The sequence below is a fragment of the Episyrphus balteatus genome, chromosome 2 (genome assembly GCF_945859705.1).
Source record: "Episyrphus balteatus chromosome 2, idEpiBalt1.1, whole genome shotgun sequence".
In the NCBI taxonomy this organism is placed as follows: Eukaryota; Metazoa; Arthropoda; class Insecta; order Diptera; family Syrphidae; genus Episyrphus; species Episyrphus balteatus.
The window spans coordinates 68,203,155-68,222,348 of NC_079135.1; the positions used below are offsets into that span (position 1 = coordinate 68,203,155).

Genomic DNA, 19,194 nt, shown 5'->3' on the forward strand with positions numbered 1-19,194 from the left:
AAATTTAGATTGAATCAGAATTTTGGTTGGGGCACCGTTGTTTATAAACTTTTTATTTATTTTTTTTTTGTTTTATAATGATCAAATGTGTTTTCATGCAGTACGCGAAACAGATTTTTTTTTTTTTTTTTATTAGAAAAAAAGCTTCGTTAATTTGTTGTAATTTCATGTTTTTTTACTCACTCTTCTTAGAATAACTTTACCGTTTATTAGTGTTTTTAGATGAAACAAAAAGAAAACAATAAAGGGAATTTAGGAGAATCCAATAAAATTTCTAAAATTTAATTTGAAGTTAGTTTGAACGGTTAATTTGAAGGAAAGGTGTCAAAATGCACTTTTTTAGCATTTTGGTCTTGGGGCAAAGCGTGATTATTTTTTAAAATGTTTTTGTATTTTTTAATGAGAAGTTAATAAAGTTGTTCATGCAACCCGTTTGCCAAAAAAAATATTTTTTTTATTTACACACTAAAAATTTGATTTTAATAAACCAATATTTGCATTCTGTTTTTGAGGAAGGGGCAGTCAAAGCATCCACAATTTATTTTTATTATTTTTTTTCATTATATTTCAAATCAGTTTCAAAAAAAAAATATATATTTTTGCTCACAGTATTTTTAATATAAATTGTTGAAAAAGTGTCTATTTTAGCTTTTTTTACTTTGAAAATTCCATTGATCACGCACACATGCAAATTTAGTTCAAAAGAATGCCACGCATAAGCTGGCGCTGATGAACTCTTTTTTTCTGTTCTTTTCTATTTATTGAAAAAAAACTTTATATTATATTTATATTTTGTTTTTGTTTTTTGTGTTTACATAATATTTGTGCATTCAATTTTGTTTGATTTCTTTTGCAAAAAATCGTGCCTAATTTTTTTCATTTCTTTGCTTTAAGTATTTTTTTTGAGAGTTTTTAATTTTTTTTTTCTTTCTTGAGCTAAAACATTTTCTTTATATTATTAAGTGTGTTTTTTATTACCACCGGGCTTACCTGGAGGAAAAAAAACGCATCGGGGCTTAGCCGGAAATCTTGGCAGCACTGCATATTTAATCAGCAGACACAAACAAAATTTAGAGTTGTCATATTTTTCGCTTTCGGGTTTTTCTTGTATTTTTCATGTACATATGTTTTACAAATAGATACAAAAATGTATGCTAGCAAAACTAGTTAAATACATTTTGTCATTCCGAACGTCAGTTTTCACATTTGTAAACCAATTCTAAACAATTTATGAAAAAATTAGATTTAAAACAGTTCAGAAAGTTAAGCCCAGAGAAAACTCCGGGGTAAACAACTAAGCCCAAATGGCTAAGGTGTTGCAGAATTTGACATGTAAATTGCTTAGCTCCGACTGCGTTTTTTTTTTTGTCCAGTTAAGACCGGTTGTAATAAAAAACACACATATTGTAAGGGTTCTGAAGTATTTACGGCACACAAAAAATACTTTGTTGTTTAAACAAAATTTTATTCAATTACAATTTTGTTTACAAATTTGCATCACATATTTGCAGGAGTAAACACGATCTTTTTTCGTGGTTAAAAATAGAATCAACATTGAAAATTGTATACGCAAAAGTTTTGTATCTCCTCCAAATTTTATTTTTTGTATCACCTACAAATTTTATTTTTTTCAGAAAACTGGCCGAAACCTAAACTCTGAGCGAAATGCGAAATTTTGCTACCCATCTTTTGAATTTACATAGTTTCTGTCCAATATCCAATATCACGACTGGCTCTTATGCACTTGTTCTTATAGCAAAAATTTCTCAGAACGTTAAAGAAAAATCGTGCTACATCGTACCTACAAATTTTCAAAAGTTTTTCAAAAAAAAAAGGAAGAAATTATTATTTGGCGCATTCGAACAAATCGCTGGCTGAGAATTATAGGGTTTTATGGAAACCCCTGCAGACATACAACCCTATAATTCTCAGCCAGCGAAATGTCATCGACTCGACCTACCATACCAAGTTAAAAAAAAAAAAATGAAATATGCCTTAAAATAAAAAATTGAAAATTTTAATATGACCGCTAATAAACGCTTCTGTATCATAATTTACTCTGAAATCTGTTTTGAAATTTAAGGAAAAAAGAAAATGGTTCTATGACATGTAGGTTAGAGTGTCCCGTTATTTTATGTTTTTGTTCGTATTTCATCGAAAGAGCTATCAAAAGTTGCGTATTAACGAGTAGTTTTTTATATGATCTTACTTTTTAATTTGAACATAACTTTCCGGGCTTAAAAAGTCTTTAAAGTATTAAAATAAGTTATTTTACCTTTTTGTTTTACTTATTGAATTCCATTAAAAACGCATTTTTTTTAATTTTTATATAATCTATATATTTCAAGGGCCTTTTTGCCTCATCATAAAAATATGGTATCATATAATTAAACGGCGAGCATAGTTTTTGTGGTACAAATTACCGGGCCCCCAAAAACCGAAGGGGCATAAATTATACACCGAACGAAAGAGAATGACGCGTAGATGTGCAGAATCACATTTTTTTTTACTTTTTACTAACCGAAATAACGAAATTAAACAAATTAAAATTCGATACAAAATAAAAAAAAAAAAAACAAAAACAACTGGAATTCTATTGGAAAATTTCCAATCGACTGGAATGAAATGTCATTCATGACTGAATGAATGAATGAAAGCATTCAGCGAAAATCAAAAAACATTAAGGTGGGTTCACATTGGTGCGTTGTTTTAAGATCGCACGTAAACTATGGTTAACTTTCATTGTTTTAGTTATATCCAAGTTTAGAAGTAAGATGTTTGTTTTATTACCATGAATTTTTTTGTTAAAATCGAATTCTATTAAAATCAAGTCTATTACTTCAATCTTTTGTAAACACTTTTGATACCAATGAAATCTATTTTGGTCCTTTTCTCTCTTGAAAGAACATAAGAATTTGTCAGCAATTACATGAAGCCTCAAGAGGTGCGACTCTTTTTAAACATAATGAGTGCAAAAGAGAAAAAAGATGAAAGAAAAAATTATCCGACCGGAGAGTCGTGGGTCGTGAGTCCGAGACTCTTTTTTGACGTTTCTTTTTCCACTTTTTCTTTTTTCAACATTCCCTCACATTTCTTTTTGCTTCTTGGTGCAATACAACAACAACAAATTTTAATTCAAAAAACAATTTTGGTTCTATAAAGCTTTACAGATGCAACTGTTGCTTCTTTAAAGCATTATAGAAGCAAAATTGTTAGTAGGACAGCCACACAAAAAAATATAAAAGTTCTGACCTGGGATTGCGACTTTTTCATATAGTTTTTGGGTTGCTGAAACCGAATCCGAAGTATGTTTTGCTCAATCACATCAGGTTTTCATATAACCTCATAAAATGTCACGAAAACAAAAAATTTTTTCTCTGATCTGGATGTGCGAATATGTTTATCATATAGTTTTTGGATCACTGAATCCAGATTCGAAGTCAATTTCGCCCTATCAAGTCAGGTTTCTGGGATATCCTCAAAAAAATGTCAAAACCAAAAAAACAAAAGTTTTTATCTGGGGTTGCGACTAAATTTTTCATATAGTTTTTGGGTCGTTGAAACCGAATCCAAAGTCTATTTTGGCGTATCACGTCAGGTTTTTGAAATATCCTCAAAAAATGTCTAAACTCAAAAAAAAGTTCTTATCTGACATTTTTTGAGGATATCTCAAAAACCTGACGTGATACGGAAAAATAGAGTTCGAATTCGGTTTTAGCAACCCAAAAACTATATGAAAAACCTAAACGCAACCCCAGATAAATTTAGTTTTTTTGGTTTTGACATTTTTTTGAGGATATCTCAGAAACCTGACGTGATAGGGCAAAATTGACTTCGAATCTGGATTCAGCGATCCAAAAACTATATGATTAACATATTCGCACATCCAGATCAGAGAAATTTTTTTTTTTGTTTTCGTGACATTTTTTGAGGTTTTCTCGAAAACCTGACGTGATGGGGCAAAACGGACTCCGGATTCGGTTTCAGCGACCCAAAAACTGAAAAACTGTATGAAAAACTTAATCGTAACCCCAGGGCAAAACTTTTATTTTTTTTTTGTGTGGCTGTGTATCAAAAGAAAATTCGAAAAAAGAGTCAAGCCTCTTGAGGCTTCATGTAATAGCTGACTTTGACAGTTCCTTTACCATTTTACCAAGTTTTCACTTTTAGACGTTTACATTTTTGAATAAAAGTCACTAATATTTTATCGCCGCATGGCAAAGCGTTTTTCTTATGAGGTTCAGGGAAAACTAACAAAAACGTCTTTTTTCTTCCTTATACCTTCCAGCAGAAAGCTTATTTTTTTGGTTTAAAAAACAATTTTTGTAGTTTTTCCAAAAAAAAATAGCGCTAGAAAGAAATAAAAATTTTTTACTTTTGTAAATTTCCCACTTTTTCACTTATTTTTTGGTTTGAAAACAATTTTTGTAGTTTTTTTCAAAAACAAATGGAGCTTGAAAGAAATAAATTTTTGAACTTTTGTAAATTTCCCACTTTTTCACTGTTTAGGTCATTGTAGTTAAGCCTTAAGGCTTTAAAAGTATAACTACAACGGCAACTTTTTGCAAAAAGTCAAAAAGTGATAGATTTCAAACTCATTTTATTACAGTTTTTACGACGACAAAATAGAAAATAATGATGCAAAAAGCTTATTTTTTGGTTTCCAAAAAAATGTTTGTAGTTTTTTCCGAAAATTTTTACAAAAACAAATATTGCTAGAAAGAAATAAAAATAATTTAATTTTGTAAATTTCCCACTTTTTCACTTTTTAGGTCATTGTAGTTATGGCTTTAACATGAAAAAAACGTTGTTGTGCGACGTTGTTGTGAACGCAACTTTAATAAATGTGAACCTATCTTTAATCATTAATAAGTACCTGAACGCATTCAATAAAATTTTAATGGAAACCTTACCACAAATATCATTCCAAACTGGAAGTGCGATAAATAACGCCCTTTCCCTCCGGAAATTTAAACTTCTACAAGCTAAGCTAAGACGAGAACCTACAATGTGAATGACAAATTTGAGTGAAGTTGGTGGAAGTTGAATGATTGAATGATGGAATTTGAATGAATGGAATATGAAACAGGTTAAATTGAATCGCAAAATGCAAGGTGCAAACACAATGCATTAAGGCGATTACACTTTGCATTTTCTTTTTCGATACTTTTTTTACGTAGTTGAGTGCAGTTAAAACGTAGTTCAACAATATCTAAAGCAGGTTTAAAAAATATCAAAAAGTAGGTATACCTGTGTATTTTGTCTTCAAAAAGTGTGGTTAATCGCAACAACAAATACTATACAAAATAATGAAACTATTTTGGTATAATTGTTTTTAAAGTTGTTGCAAATAAAAAAAAATAAAGAAATTGGCGCTCGAATTTCGAGGGCGGGGTCGGCTAGTTTACATAACACTGGTTAACAAGGTTTTTGCCACAACAACCAAAATATACTTTTCTAGTAGTTTTTGATGTGCTGAACTCGAATCTGAAGTCAGTAAATTGTTATTGGCCTCCGTTTTTTAAATATTACCGTTAGAAAATGTCAAAAAACGTCATTTTGGCTGCTTCCGAGGTTATGTTTTTATGTGGGGTAATACATCATCATCATCATATAATAAAACGGCAAACACTTATTTTGTGGTACAAAATACGCGGCCCACAAAAACCGAAGGGGCATAAATTATATACCGAACGATAGGAAATTTTATCAAGATGTGCAGAATGTATACTTTGTTTATTTTTTTTTTTACCGAAATAGATAAAAACAATAAATTAAAATTGAGGAAAAAAACAAAAACAAATGTGCTGAACCACTCCCTCTCCCTTCTCGAAGTGGAAACTTCTAAGAGCAAAGACGAGAACCTTCGAAGACATTTTCGAATTTTGAATAAAATTTAGTGTTGCATATTCTAAGAAGTAAATAAAGTGATTTATATAGTGTGCTTATTTGAGCATAAATAAAAGTTACAATTGGCACTCGAATTTTGAGTGCGGGGTCGGCTTGTTATTAATAAATTTGTAACGGTGGCTATAAGAACTTATTTTATTCTTTCAAAAAATGTTTAAAAATCTTTCCGATATCTCTTTTACTGCCCGAGATATTTAAAATTTAAGGAGTGGTTTTTGACTCAGAAACAGCAAGGGCTAACCAAATTAAACTTTGTTTTCCACAAGAACCAAAATATACTTTTCTAAAGGCTAAAAAGTTTTGCTGAACTCGAATCCGCAATCAGAAAAATTTTATTAGCCTTAGTTCTTGAAATATTACCGTTATAAAATGCAAAATAAAGGTTTTTTTTTATAACGGTAATATTTCAAGAACGGAGGCTAATAGAGTTTTTCTGATTGCGGATTCGAGTTCAGTAACCCAAAAACCTTCAGAAAAGTATATTTTGGTTCTTGTGGCAAAAATTCTGTGACCAGTGACTTAATCTTTAAATTAAGTTTAGTTTCTCTTTGGCTTATTTACTGAAACTTAAGATATCTCGAGCAATAAAAGAGATATCGGGAAAATTTAAACAGTTTTTGAAAGTAGAATATCAGTTCTTATAATAACCGTTACAAATTTGTTTATAATGAACTACCCCACATAAAAACAGAACCTCGAAAACAGCCAAAATGACGTTTTTTAGCATTTTATAACGGTAATATTTCAAATAACGGAGGCCAATCAAATTTTTCTGACTTCAGATTCGGATTCAGCACCCCAAAAAATACTAGAAAAGTATATTTTGGTTCTTGTGGCAAAAAAAAAGTCAAATTTTGTTGACCAGTGTAATCGCTGGTAGAGGCCCAAAAGTTATCTCGAAATTAAAAAGTAAGTATCCCTGCAGACTTTTGAGACCTCTTAAGATTAAATAGACCCGTAAATTTAATTTATTTATAGAGTTCAGACTTTAAAGCAAAACTTTTGATCAAAAGTTGCGTAGGTGCCTACCGTTAATAACGGTTCAAAAAATATTTTGTTTTTATCTTAGGACTTTATTTTCAAAGTATTTTTAAATTAAAATTGCAGCAGTTTTTGAGAAAAATTTGCATTTCTATTTTGTTCAAATGGCAGGTACTGTTATTTTTGGCCATGAAAAGTTAATTTAACTTCCCCTCTAGGAAAATTACCAATAACTTTTAGCTATATTAACGAGGCATAGAATTAACTTTTTGATTCCTTTTATCTATACTTTACTCATATTTCAAGAAAATTTTAGTTACTTATACATGTGTTCTATAAGAATTTAAAGTTAGGTATACCTAGTGATTTTTCTGTAAAAGACAAAGTCGCTTCCGATGAAATCAGTGTTGAAAAAAGATATAATTACTTAAACTACAATCGTTTTGAAAATTATAAGAAATATATTACTTTTCGGCCATTCCAAAGTAACGGAGAAGACATATTAACCTTGTTTCCAGTTTATCTCGTTGAGGAAGCAATACTTTTTCTTGAAACTTGGTAGGTCTTAAGGGCTCATGATAAAGTTGATGTTCTAGAAGTTTCACGAAAAACTAATTAAACGTAACCAAATTATTTACAGATTAAGCGGTAACCACCAAGTTTCAAGAAGACGCGTACAATTCTTCTCCGATACCGCCTTTGTCTGTTAATAATTTAGCTATTTTGAATTAGTTTTTATTAAGCCCTTAAGACTCACCAAGTTTCAAGAAAAAGTATTGCTTCTTCATCGAGATAAACTGAATAATAAGCGTGAAAATGTCCTAAAAATGCAAATGGAATGGCAGTTTTGCAAGTTTTTAGCCATTTAAATTTTGAAGATTTTGGAAGATTGTAAACTGCATTAAAAAAACCTAAGTAATTCATTGAAAAATTTTATTACAAAATCGATATACATTAAAACTGAATTTTAGAACTAACTTACCTCTTTTCTATTGCAGTGCTTTTTGTATTAAAGCTTATTGCTTTCTAATAGGAGAACTTGGCCCTTTTTTCTGTATTTGCTGAGATAGGTATTTCATAGTGAAAGAACAAAGTGTTAACTAAAAGGTTTTTAATTTAATCAAAGTGCAAGTTCAATCTAATAATCAGTTTGCATTTGCATATAGTGTATCACTGCAGCGCAGTGTAGGTTACTAGTGACCGGATTTACTTGGATACTTTAATCCTGGTTGATTTAAAACTTTTTTTTTTCAAAGACATTTTATGAAAGAAATTTATAAAATAAATTCAAATTAATGCAAAACTAATCAATTTAACCTGTTAATTAGAAAGACATTTTGAGTAAATCCGAAGCTTTCTTATTGTACCTAAGCATGTCCATAAAATTCTTTTAAAAACTTTAAAAAAGGGGAGGGTCGACTTACTTTCCTTAAGATATTAATATTTTTCATTGCTCTCGGAACGTTAAGTACTTTTTGCTGCCGGAATTCTGAAATAAACGAAAACCTATTAAATTCTTCACAAAGAATTATAAATATATTTATCGCGGTGCATTCAGAAATTCATTCATTGAACAGAACATGGCCTTATTATGTTTTTTTTTTTTTCAAAAAGGGTTTTCTGAAAGTAACCTCACTGGCAGCTAAAGCTTTCACAAAACAGAGTATTTCCTTGAAAATAAGCTCGTGGTATTGTAACTAACATTCACTAGATTAATCGCTTAAAATTCAGTTCTTGTCAATCGGCTCGCGATTGAAATGTCACGAGAATTCAAAGTACATTTTCTGATAGCAAATCATATGTTTGGAATTTGCTTTATACTCTCAGTATGAACATTTCAAAGCAATGATTGCCATTACGCTTGTTCCATCATGCATTTAAATTGCTTTCTTAATCAAAATCAATCATATGCACATTGTTTCAGTTCCAATAAATAAATTAGGTCCTCTTTTCCCATCAAAGCCAAAAATAACGATTGATATTTTGTGAGTCAAATCAGCTACCCTCTGCTGTTTTATATATATTTTCACTTCATATTCGAATCAAATTGATTCCATCATCCATCCAGCTGTGCTGAAATTGAACACAATCTCGAAAAGCACAAAATCTCATTCCTACACGAAATCACATAACTTGTAATAGAATCCATTATTGGTAACTCAACTCCTACACCTGAATGCGAAGAACCAATTTTGGGATTTGCGGTTATAGAATTATTAATGGCTTTTATATGCATAAAGTGCTGTGCCATGGATTGGATTATCTTGTGAAAATCCCTGCTCATGTTCTAAGTCCTTTAATCTATGATTAAGGAAAGGTACAGGAATATCAATACAGAAATGTCAATTTCTTCAATGTTTATTCCATATTTTTGTTTTTATGAGTATAGGTAGGAGAAAATCCGAAAGTCTCATGATGCGGATCTATATAAATGCCATATCTCAATTTCATAATTTTCAAGACAATTTGGATTCCTTTTTATTTTTGTTTTGATTTCAGTGACATTTAAAATAAATGAAATGGTTAAAAGTTTGAAGTTATAATCATACTCCCCCAATAAGTAGTATGACAGTGCAACTGGAATATTACACTTTTTCAAATAAACAAACAAAATGTTCCCAAATTAACTTTTTGTAAACAACAAAAAAATCCAAAATTAGATTGAAAAGATATTTATTTATTTATTTAAAAGTTCCTCAGCTTAAAAAAAAAAACAGTAGAACTGTAGGTAACACTGACGAGCAAAAATATGGAAACACTTTTTTCCCTTATGTTATTGAAGTAATTCCTCTCGATTTGGAAACATGGACTTCCAGTATGTAAATTTTTTGGCTTAAATGTAACTGCGGTGGGTGCCACTGTGCGATGCTTAATTCATATTTTCAATAGGATGGGAAGACGTAAAACAGAAGCACAAATCTCTCTTAAACCGACTTAAAAGAAGGAGGAGGCTCTCAATTCGATTGTATTATTTTGTTGTGTTTTTTTCCTCAGACTAGGTGAAGCGATTTAAATGTTTCTCTTACTAAAACAATAAAGCCCCGTTTTCCAAAATTATATCTTTAAAAAAATTATTTATTTTTTTTTATCCAAAAATTTACTATATAAAAACTTCATTTTTGATGTTTCTATGACAGGTATCGTGAATAATGGTTTTCGAAAACAAAAAAGTAATTCCTTATTTTTTTTTTTTAAATCCTTTGAGTTGTTTTCGAGAAAATTAAGCTTTTCCAAATTTGATATATGAAAGAGCATCACAGTGCCCGGTGACTGTCCTAAATTCACTTTTTCGCATTCAGGAATGTTATCAAGTCTTTGATCTTTGATTCACTGTGTTACAAAATAAAAATCATGTCAATTACTTTGGAAATTACCTAGCAGAGGTTGTAGGTATTACTGAGTACATCATATTTCGTAGACCCTAAAAATTTCAAGTTATCGTCAAAAAACCGTTTTTCAATGTTTTCAGATTTTAACGATTTTTTACTCATCCATTTTTCGTTCAATTTCAGTTTTTTTTACAGTTCTAAACAGAGTTCTTGTTCTTTTTGAAAATATTATTTTATTATGCTCATGCACCAAATTAGGTGCAGATTTTATGGGCTGAATCTCAAAGTATAACATTTTTTCACCGTTTTTTAGAGTTCGGAGACCGTTTTAAGCTACATTTTGTGTTTTGGATTTTTTTTGTTATAAACAGTTTTATTGAACTGAAAATGGCTGAGTAATAAGTCGTTAAAATCTGAAAACATTGAAAAACGGTTTTTCGACGATAATGCCGAAATATGATGTACTCAGTAATACCTACAACCTCTGCTAGGTCATTTCCAAATAATTGACATGATTTTTATTTTGTAACACAGTGTTATAAGGTCATCAGTGAAAAATTCACTCCCCACAGCGGGTGGTCGCTTCCTAGTGGAAGAGGGTATTGGTACTTATGAGAAAGTAAACGACCATCGCTTTCTGATGCTCCTAACAAATACGAACTGGTGTTTTTTAAATATTTTTCTTGCATTAAAATTCTACTAAGTTTCAAGATTATGGGACAATCACAAGTACTCTATAATATTTAAAGATAATTCAGCGAAAATTGCAAGCTTCTACGACAGCAGGAAGTTCTTCATAATTTTGATGATCTACCTGTATTTTGTTAAGGGCCGGTTTGTTCACACTCGATTATCTTTTAATCAAGGAATTTTGTATGGAATAATCCTTGATTAAAAGATAATCGACTGTGAACAAACTAGGGCTAAGTCAGTTAAGGTTTTTGTGATAGCCTTATATCTCAGAAACTACTCGTCCTATGTAGGCGATTGTGTGAGGAGTTTAATTATGTAAACAGTTTTATAATTTATTGTTTTACATTTTTTGCTTATTAAATTAATTATTTTTTAAATTTATTGTATTTGGAATGTTTTCATATTTTAAACTATTTTTATCATGCGATCAAGTATACGTACGACATTTACTTTTTTTTAATAATTACTCCGTAAACTGGTTGATTTTAGTTAGGTATTATATCTATTAACTATTAAGCAACATGTCCTTAGACAAAATTGGCAAATCATCCTAGGAAATAAATATATAAAAGAAAATATTTTAAACATCCCGTTTCAATCATTTCTTTTAATGTTGTAAGATATCGTGATAGGCTTTTGTTACAAAAAAAAATAAAACAATAGAGTTAGCGATCTTTGAGAAAGAGGAGTCACTTCTTCCCCAACTTTAACATTGGTGCCTTTCACACCCAACAACAAATTTCACACCTGAAAATGTTAGGTAGGGCTTTGACGCTTTGCATATAAAAATTACTTCTATCAAGTTATTTAGTGAAATTCATTTACATGCATCCTTAACTCAAACCATCATAGAACTCTCTATGCACAAGACATAGACTTAAGCCAATATAAAATATCACTAGGTAAAGTCATCCAGACCTTTCCAGTTATAAGTTTTTATACACCGATTTTTCTATAGAAAAAAAAGGTTACGTATACGCCGCAGTGATCACGTTAATATTTCTATTTATCAATTTAATGAGCAAGGAAAATTGCGCAAAGTTACCTGTTAGCAAAATCTCCTAAACTTCAAATTAATGCATTATTTTTCCTGTTCATAAATCGCTGAACATAATTTAAGGGAAAAAAATTCATTAAACTGAAATATAAAAATATATCTGTATTATTTTGTCCAATATTTCTTATGAATTTGAATACTTATTTTTAAATTTCTTTAAACTTGTTTCAGAGATTATGTTTTAGAATAACTAGTTCTTTCTTTTTCATGATAAAACTGAAATGAAAGCCAGCTTTAATAAAATGAATAAATATAAAAGAAAATTAAGTTTTCTTTGGAATTTTACTTTGACTAAAAGTGAGTTGACTATAAGTTTCAAGATATTGACTTTAATCGAAATTGCACAACTGCTTATATAAATACACTCTGACCATGAATTTAATGTCGCTATCTCTCAGTGTACTGATGGATTTCTGTATAAAGCCTTGGAATATACCCTAAATTACACCTCTTGTGGCTGTAGACCTTAAATTTGAATTTTCTTTCTTTTACCATCTGTGTTTAAAATAAAAGCTTTTAATGCTTCCGGCTCAACATGATTGTTTGTTATTCGTTAAGCCCTCTGTGGCTTATCAAGCTAATTTATTCTTCTTATGTATTTATCCTTTAAAATTGAACAAACCCTTCAAAGCAATGTTAGGTAATTAATGCATTGGTCGGTTATTCCATGTTTTACCTCCATCATCACAACAAAAACCCCTCATATACGACACTTTCATAATCGAAATTTAATTAAAAACAAGCATCATTTTAATCTTGTGTAATGTTAACCTCAAAACATACCACCTTCAGTCTCTTTTCAGAATCTTCAACGTAAGTATCTTCTATTGCCAATGCTTGAAACAAAACTTGCACAATGTAAACAAGAACATCCCTAACCAAAAACTAATTTTGAAGTATCCCCAAGAACATCCTTTATGGAAAACCATTTCCGTTTGTCTCCCCGGAGTGTATACAAGCAGCAAGCATAATATAGAGAAGACCAATCTAAATACTGCTGGCTCGTCTGATGTGTGTGGTACCTATTGTATGTGTATTGTTGTTTGTTATCCCTTAAAAACTTCTAAAGAATTTCCTTGTAGATTAGAAACCTCACTTTCAGTTTATAGTCACGAAAATTATGCAGGGTATTTTTTTTATAAGTTTGAAGAGGTTACTATGGTTTAGAAGACCTTGCTTTCATAGAAAACACCAAACATTTCAAAAAACTTCAGACTCTATTAAAAAATTCATGTTTTATCATTTTCATTTCTCTATTCTATACTCACACAATGATATGCAAAACAAATTGGCAAAAAACATCGATTCCAAAATTTCTTCCAAACATATTCATATCCAACATAAGAAACACCCTGTTCAAAGAATGTTGTTCAATTCTAATGTTCTCTTAAAATTACTTGCATGGAGTTATGTTGAGTTAAACCTGTATGATGATTACAATGCAAGTTAATTAAAAAGTTTATTTATTATGTTTGGAGTTATGAGTTCCAATTTTAAAAGGTAGAAATGTGAAAAGTTATGTGCATATTGTTTTATTGCGACTTTTAATATTTGGAAATTAAAAATTATGAATCAAATTACGACTGTGTAAAGCTTTTATAAGGGAATCAAAGTTATTTGAATTTATTGTTAGCAAGTAATTTTTATGACTAAGTTCGTTTATATGCATTTATTTAAAAAGTGCACGTAAATATTCAGCATCATGCAAGATTTGAATTTATTTTAATAAATAAATGCATTAGCTAGAAAAATTCGTTTATTTCTAATAAATACTACATTTATAACAACACTGTGTCTTATAAACGTTGACAATTTTTATAAAAATTATTTTATTGGATTTGTAAATACATACTGCGTTCACATATTATTTAAAGTAAAAGTTCAAATTAGAGAAAATTAGAACTAGTCAGAATTAAATGAAAAATGTTTTCTTTTTAAAAAAGGTAAAATACTAAAATCGGTGAAAATTTACAAAGATTTAAATCTTTCAATAGATTAAGATCCAAATAAATATTTTTTTTATCCTGAATCCAGGTTTTTGAGGTTTAATTCACTAAAAAACCTGAAAAGTCTCCGTTTATGTATTTTTTTAAGTGTTATACTTTACACAGTGTAATGATAAGGAGCGGCAGATTGAAAAATAACTTTTAAATTGTTTTCTTATACCTACTTACTAACTGCAAAACAAAATAAAATCAACGACTTTTCTTAGAGGTGCTGATAAAGTGAAATTTTTTTATAAACGATTTTGTAAGTTCAAGTATTAAAAAACATTTTGTTTCGTGTTGCGAAATTAATTTTTTTGAATCAAAAATTACGATAGGTACCTGTCATTTACCAATTTTAGAAAAATTTAATTTTCTCAAAACGGCAATTGCGATTTTTTCAAAAAAAAAAAAATCAAGTAATTTGTAGACAAGGTCTATTTGTTCATGAAAAAAAGGTTTTTTTTTTCAAAAATAGTTATTAACTGTACCTCCCATAGAACAGTTTTTTTTTTTCTATTTTTTTTCCCAAACGATTTGCTTAATTTAATTTTATATACAACAGTCGGAAAAAGTATTTTGACAAAATGAACATTTTTCTAACTGATGAGAATAATCTGTAACGGTTAAACATAAAATAAGGAAATTGACGGTTATTTATTAAGTATATTATGGTGAATCTCATGATGGTCAAAATATCAGTCATATAGTTGGTATTATGCTTTGAGGCTGCATTTTTTGTATAAAAAGAATTAATTTTTGAGGAAAAAAAATATTTTGACAAACGTTCTTTTTCAACGTTGGTAAGGTAAAGTAATGCATTTTACGTGTTTCAAGCACGTATAAAACTGAAAGACTTGTTATGGCCCCGATTTGTTAAAAATTGGGCAAAACGGCGGAACTTAATGTTGAAATTAGTGCATCTTCTTTTGCAAGTCATAATTTCGGTGTGTCTGTTAAAATAAAATGCACGACTGGGCTCGCACGAACTTGCTCTTAGAGTTAAAGTTGCTTAAATTTTTAAGACTTTTTATATAGAAATTTGGAGAAAAAAAAAATAAAATTCGTTTTAAAAAAAAAATAAAATAAAATCTGAAATTAAATTGCCCTCCAAAACAAGTATGCAGTTTTGATTGATATATTAACATGCATTTTTAGAAAAAAAAATTTTCAAAATCGTTAGAGCCGTTTTTTAAAAAACTAATTTTTTATAAATAATTTTTTGGAAAAAAAGTTTAAAAATAAAATTGGTATGCCATTTTGTAGAAATCACTAATCAACATCTAAAAACAAAATTTCAAAAAAATTAAATGTCCCGTTTTCGAAAATTTGATTTTTCAAAAAAAAATTTTCAAAATTTTTTTAAAAATCCAAAAATTATTTTTTTCAAAATTTTATTTTTGGTTTATATTTAAATTATATAAATGCTTCTTCACAAAAAGTTTCGTTGAAATCGAATAAGTAGTTTTGGAGATAATCGGATTTGAAAAAAACGGTTCTATGGCAGGTACCGTTAATAATGATTTTCAAAAAAAAATTTTTTCATTAGAAGATAGACCTTAACTTTAAACTAACACTTGAATTTTTTAAACAAAATCGTTGGAGCCGCTTTTGAGATATTTCAATTTTACTTAAATCGGTATATGACAAGTACCGTTATTTTTGGTCCAAAAAAATTAATTCCAAAAACCCCTCTGGAGAGTCGCCAAATAACGCTGCATACCAGGTTTGACATCAATCGGTCCATCCGTTTAGACTGTAGCTCCTTATACAGACAGACAGACTGACAGACTGACAGACTGACAGACTGACAGACTGACAGACTGACAGACTGACAGACTGACAGACTGACAGACTGACAGACTGACAGACTGACAGACTGACAGACTGACAGACTGACAGACTGACAGACTGACAGACTGACAGACTGACAGACTGACAGACTGACAGACTGACAGACTGACAGACTGACAGACTGACAGACTGACAGACTGACAGACTGACAGACTGACAGACTGACAGACTGACAGACTGACAGACGGACTTCTGGGACCCACTTTTTTATTTTTTTGACATAAGATATAGAATATCCAAACAAAGATAGAAACAAAAAAATTAGCCTATTAGCACTAATTCCAAAATTGTACCAGGATGTTTTTTAGTGCATATCCCAAAATTTCCCCTTTTTTCAAAAAATACCAATTTTTCATAGATATGAATGTTTTTTTCATTGCATTTTTTTGATTCCTAATAATAATGGATATGAAAACCTTCGTGCATAATTTGGTTCCTCTACCATAACTTTTAAGGGTTTTTCGGTAGTAAGTTTGCAACTGTTATAATAATATGGGTTGACAGATGAAAAACTGGTATAACTTTTTCCAGAGACATCAGATTGTCTTGATTTTAGATTTTTTGGAATCAGCATTAAAAAATACCTTGAAATCATGTATCATATCACACCCCCCAGATCGAAAGTTTAGGACCTAAATAAGGGGAATTTAGCAACAAATTATTTATTATTTTTTTTTGCTAAATTCCCCTTATTTAGGCCATAAACTTTCGATTTGGGGGGTGTCTCCCCCAAAAACATCACTTTGGGAAATAACGGACACCCTAGTGTATATAATACCATAGCCTATTTTTGCTAATTTTGAAAATCTCCATTTCGCGATTTGACCTAATCGAGACAAGCGGACATGAGATTTTTCTAGACTTTTGAGATATGTTATAGAATGGCAAAAGGAAGATATTGAGCAAAAAAATTTCTATTAACATTCATTCCGAGGTTAAACCCTTATTTGACTGGACTAATAATATACTTAATAAATAACCGTCAATTTCTTTATTTTATGTTTAACAGTTACAGATTATTCTCATCAGTTAGAAAAATGTTCATTTTGTCGAAATGCTTTTTCCGACCATTGTACATTAATCAAAAGTAAAATTTTCCAAAAAAATAATTTTTGGATTTGAAAAATCGAATTTTCGAAAAAATTTGAATTTTTTTGAATTTTTTGGTTTTAAGATTAATTAATTTGCTCGCAACTTAATTCACCTTACTTTTCGCAATACTTGATGAAGTGATCACAAGATGTTTTCCTGTTGATCATGATTTCGAGGTTTAAGATGGAGAAAATCAAAAAAGTGGTTTTCGTCATGCAGTCCGTCAGTCTGTGCGTGTGTGCGTCTGCGTGTCCATCTCTACATCGAGCTAGGGCCTAAGCGAGGTCCGTCAAGCTGGGTACGCAACAACCGGAAATCCAGAATCTGAGTATGCAGGAATTTGTTGCTAATTTGTTACCCAAATCTCGAATTTGTTGCTCCTGCTCTTACCCCTCAAATTTGTGGCATAACCAGCTTGGCGCCAAGCTGGGTACGCCACAAATTAAAGGAGATGGCACATGGAACAGTGTGTTCACTAACGAAATTGGTATCAAATGAAAGGTGAAGGTAAGCACATTACGTGGGTAAAATATTTTCAAATTCGTTAGTGGGGTTTTGGAGATATTTGAGTTTGAAGTTTCGGATTTCAAAATCAAGATTTCAGCTAATTTTTCGAACAATTAATCGTAGAATGCGTAATAATGGGTGTACAGAAATAATATTGGTATCAAATGAAAGGTATTTCTCTTGTCTATAAATCTGTATCAAAAGTTTTTTTCTTTCTTAAAAAAAATAATACATGTTAGGTATTTACTTCTCAAAAGGTGATTTTTTTAAGCGAGGCATTTGGCATATCGAAATATCAAAACATTCAGTGGTGACATGCACTTTTTTTGCAATTTTTCGATAGCTTAATGTGTTACCTTTAATTCTATATATAAAATAGTTCTTTAAAACATACAAAAACCTTATAATAAGCAAAATACACAAAAACGCGCTGAAATATGCCTATTAAATAGTAAGAATAGAAACTAAAGTTCAGTCAATGGGGAAAAATCTGGAAAAAGCTATGACGTCAGCTAAGTTTGAATGCAGTATTGAAGAGGGGTTTATCCCAAGTACAAATCTCAGATTGCGTATTGTTTGGTCTTGTGGGGCGACCGCCATTTTGAAAAACGCATATGTCTCAATATCTCGAGAACAACTGGTCGGACAGAAAACTAGAAAGGACTTTTTAGATTGGAAATTAGTTAATCTTTCTTTTTCTAGTAAATCATTTTTCTCTAGGGGTTATAATTTCAGAGTTACACTACCGAAAATTGTGTGTTTTTTGATATTTTAAATATTTTAAACAACCCTTAGAGTTAAGTGCGGAATTACTGAGAATGAGATATTTTGCGGTTCTGTTACTCTGAAAGTATAACTCCTAGAGAAAAATGATGTACTAGAAAAAGAAAGATTAATTAATTTCCAATCTAAAAAGTCCTTTCTACGCATTCTACGATTATTTGATCGCAAAAATAGCTGAAATCTTGATTTTGAAATCCGAAACTTCAAACTCAAATATCTCCAAAACCCCACTAACGAATTTGAAAATATTTTACCCACGTAATGTGCTTACCGTCACCTTTCATTTGATACCCATTTCGTAAGTGAACACACTGGGCCCAAAAATGTGCCATCTCCTTTCCAAATTTCAAAAATGTAAGTATGCAGGAATTTGATGCAATATTTGTTACCCTACTCTCGAATTTGTTGCTCCAAGTTCTGCCCTTCAAATGCACAATAACAGTTAACGCAAAAAAGTTAAATTAAAATTGTCGCACAGTCAAACAAGTGGTATCAATAGAAAGAGGTCCTTGAAACTTTTTCAAAAAGGCCCATATCAAGTTTTTATTCCAATCCCTTCATGTCCAAAATGCCTTGTGGAGCTTGAATGCATTTGTGGAACATACATATGTGGATGAAACGAGAAAACGCAAAAACACGTAATAATCAAAATTTCAAAAAAATAAGTATGCAGTAATTTGTTACTATAATCTGTTACCCCAATCCCGAATTTGCTGACGCCAAGCTGGGTACGCCACAACGAAAATTTAAAAATCTCAGTATGCAGGAATTTGAGGCTATTTTGTTGCTAATTTGTTAACCTAATCTTAACAATTACCCTAGCAGTTACCCTTATTAGCAAATTCCTGCATACTCAGATTTTGGATTTTCGATTGTGGCGCACCCAGCTTGACGGAACTCCCTAAACGGATAGATGGATTCTCTTAAAACTTATGGTACAGGTGATTTTTGCGTAGTTTCCTAGACCTATATTTTTTTGATATCTCACTAAAAATGTGTAGCT

At 30.4% G+C, this 19,194-nt stretch overlaps 1 protein-coding gene across 8 annotated transcripts in view; it reads left to right on the forward strand.

Annotated features, from left to right (window-relative positions):
• Positions 1 to 19,194, forward strand: part of LOC129912097 (allatostatin-A receptor-like) — a 164,823-nt gene that overhangs the window by 85,626 nt on the left and 60,003 nt on the right. For 6 of the 8 annotated variants that reach the window (XM_055990205.1, XM_055990203.1, XM_055990206.1 and 3 more), the window contains one exon: positions 12,763 to 12,783. The exons of the other annotated variants lie outside the window; for them this stretch is intronic. In XM_055990205.1, coding sequence (XP_055846180.1) covers positions 12,763 to 12,783 — 21 coding nt within the window. The remainder of the gene's footprint in view (positions 1 to 12,762; positions 12,784 to 19,194) is intronic. 8 annotated transcript variants of the gene reach the window in all.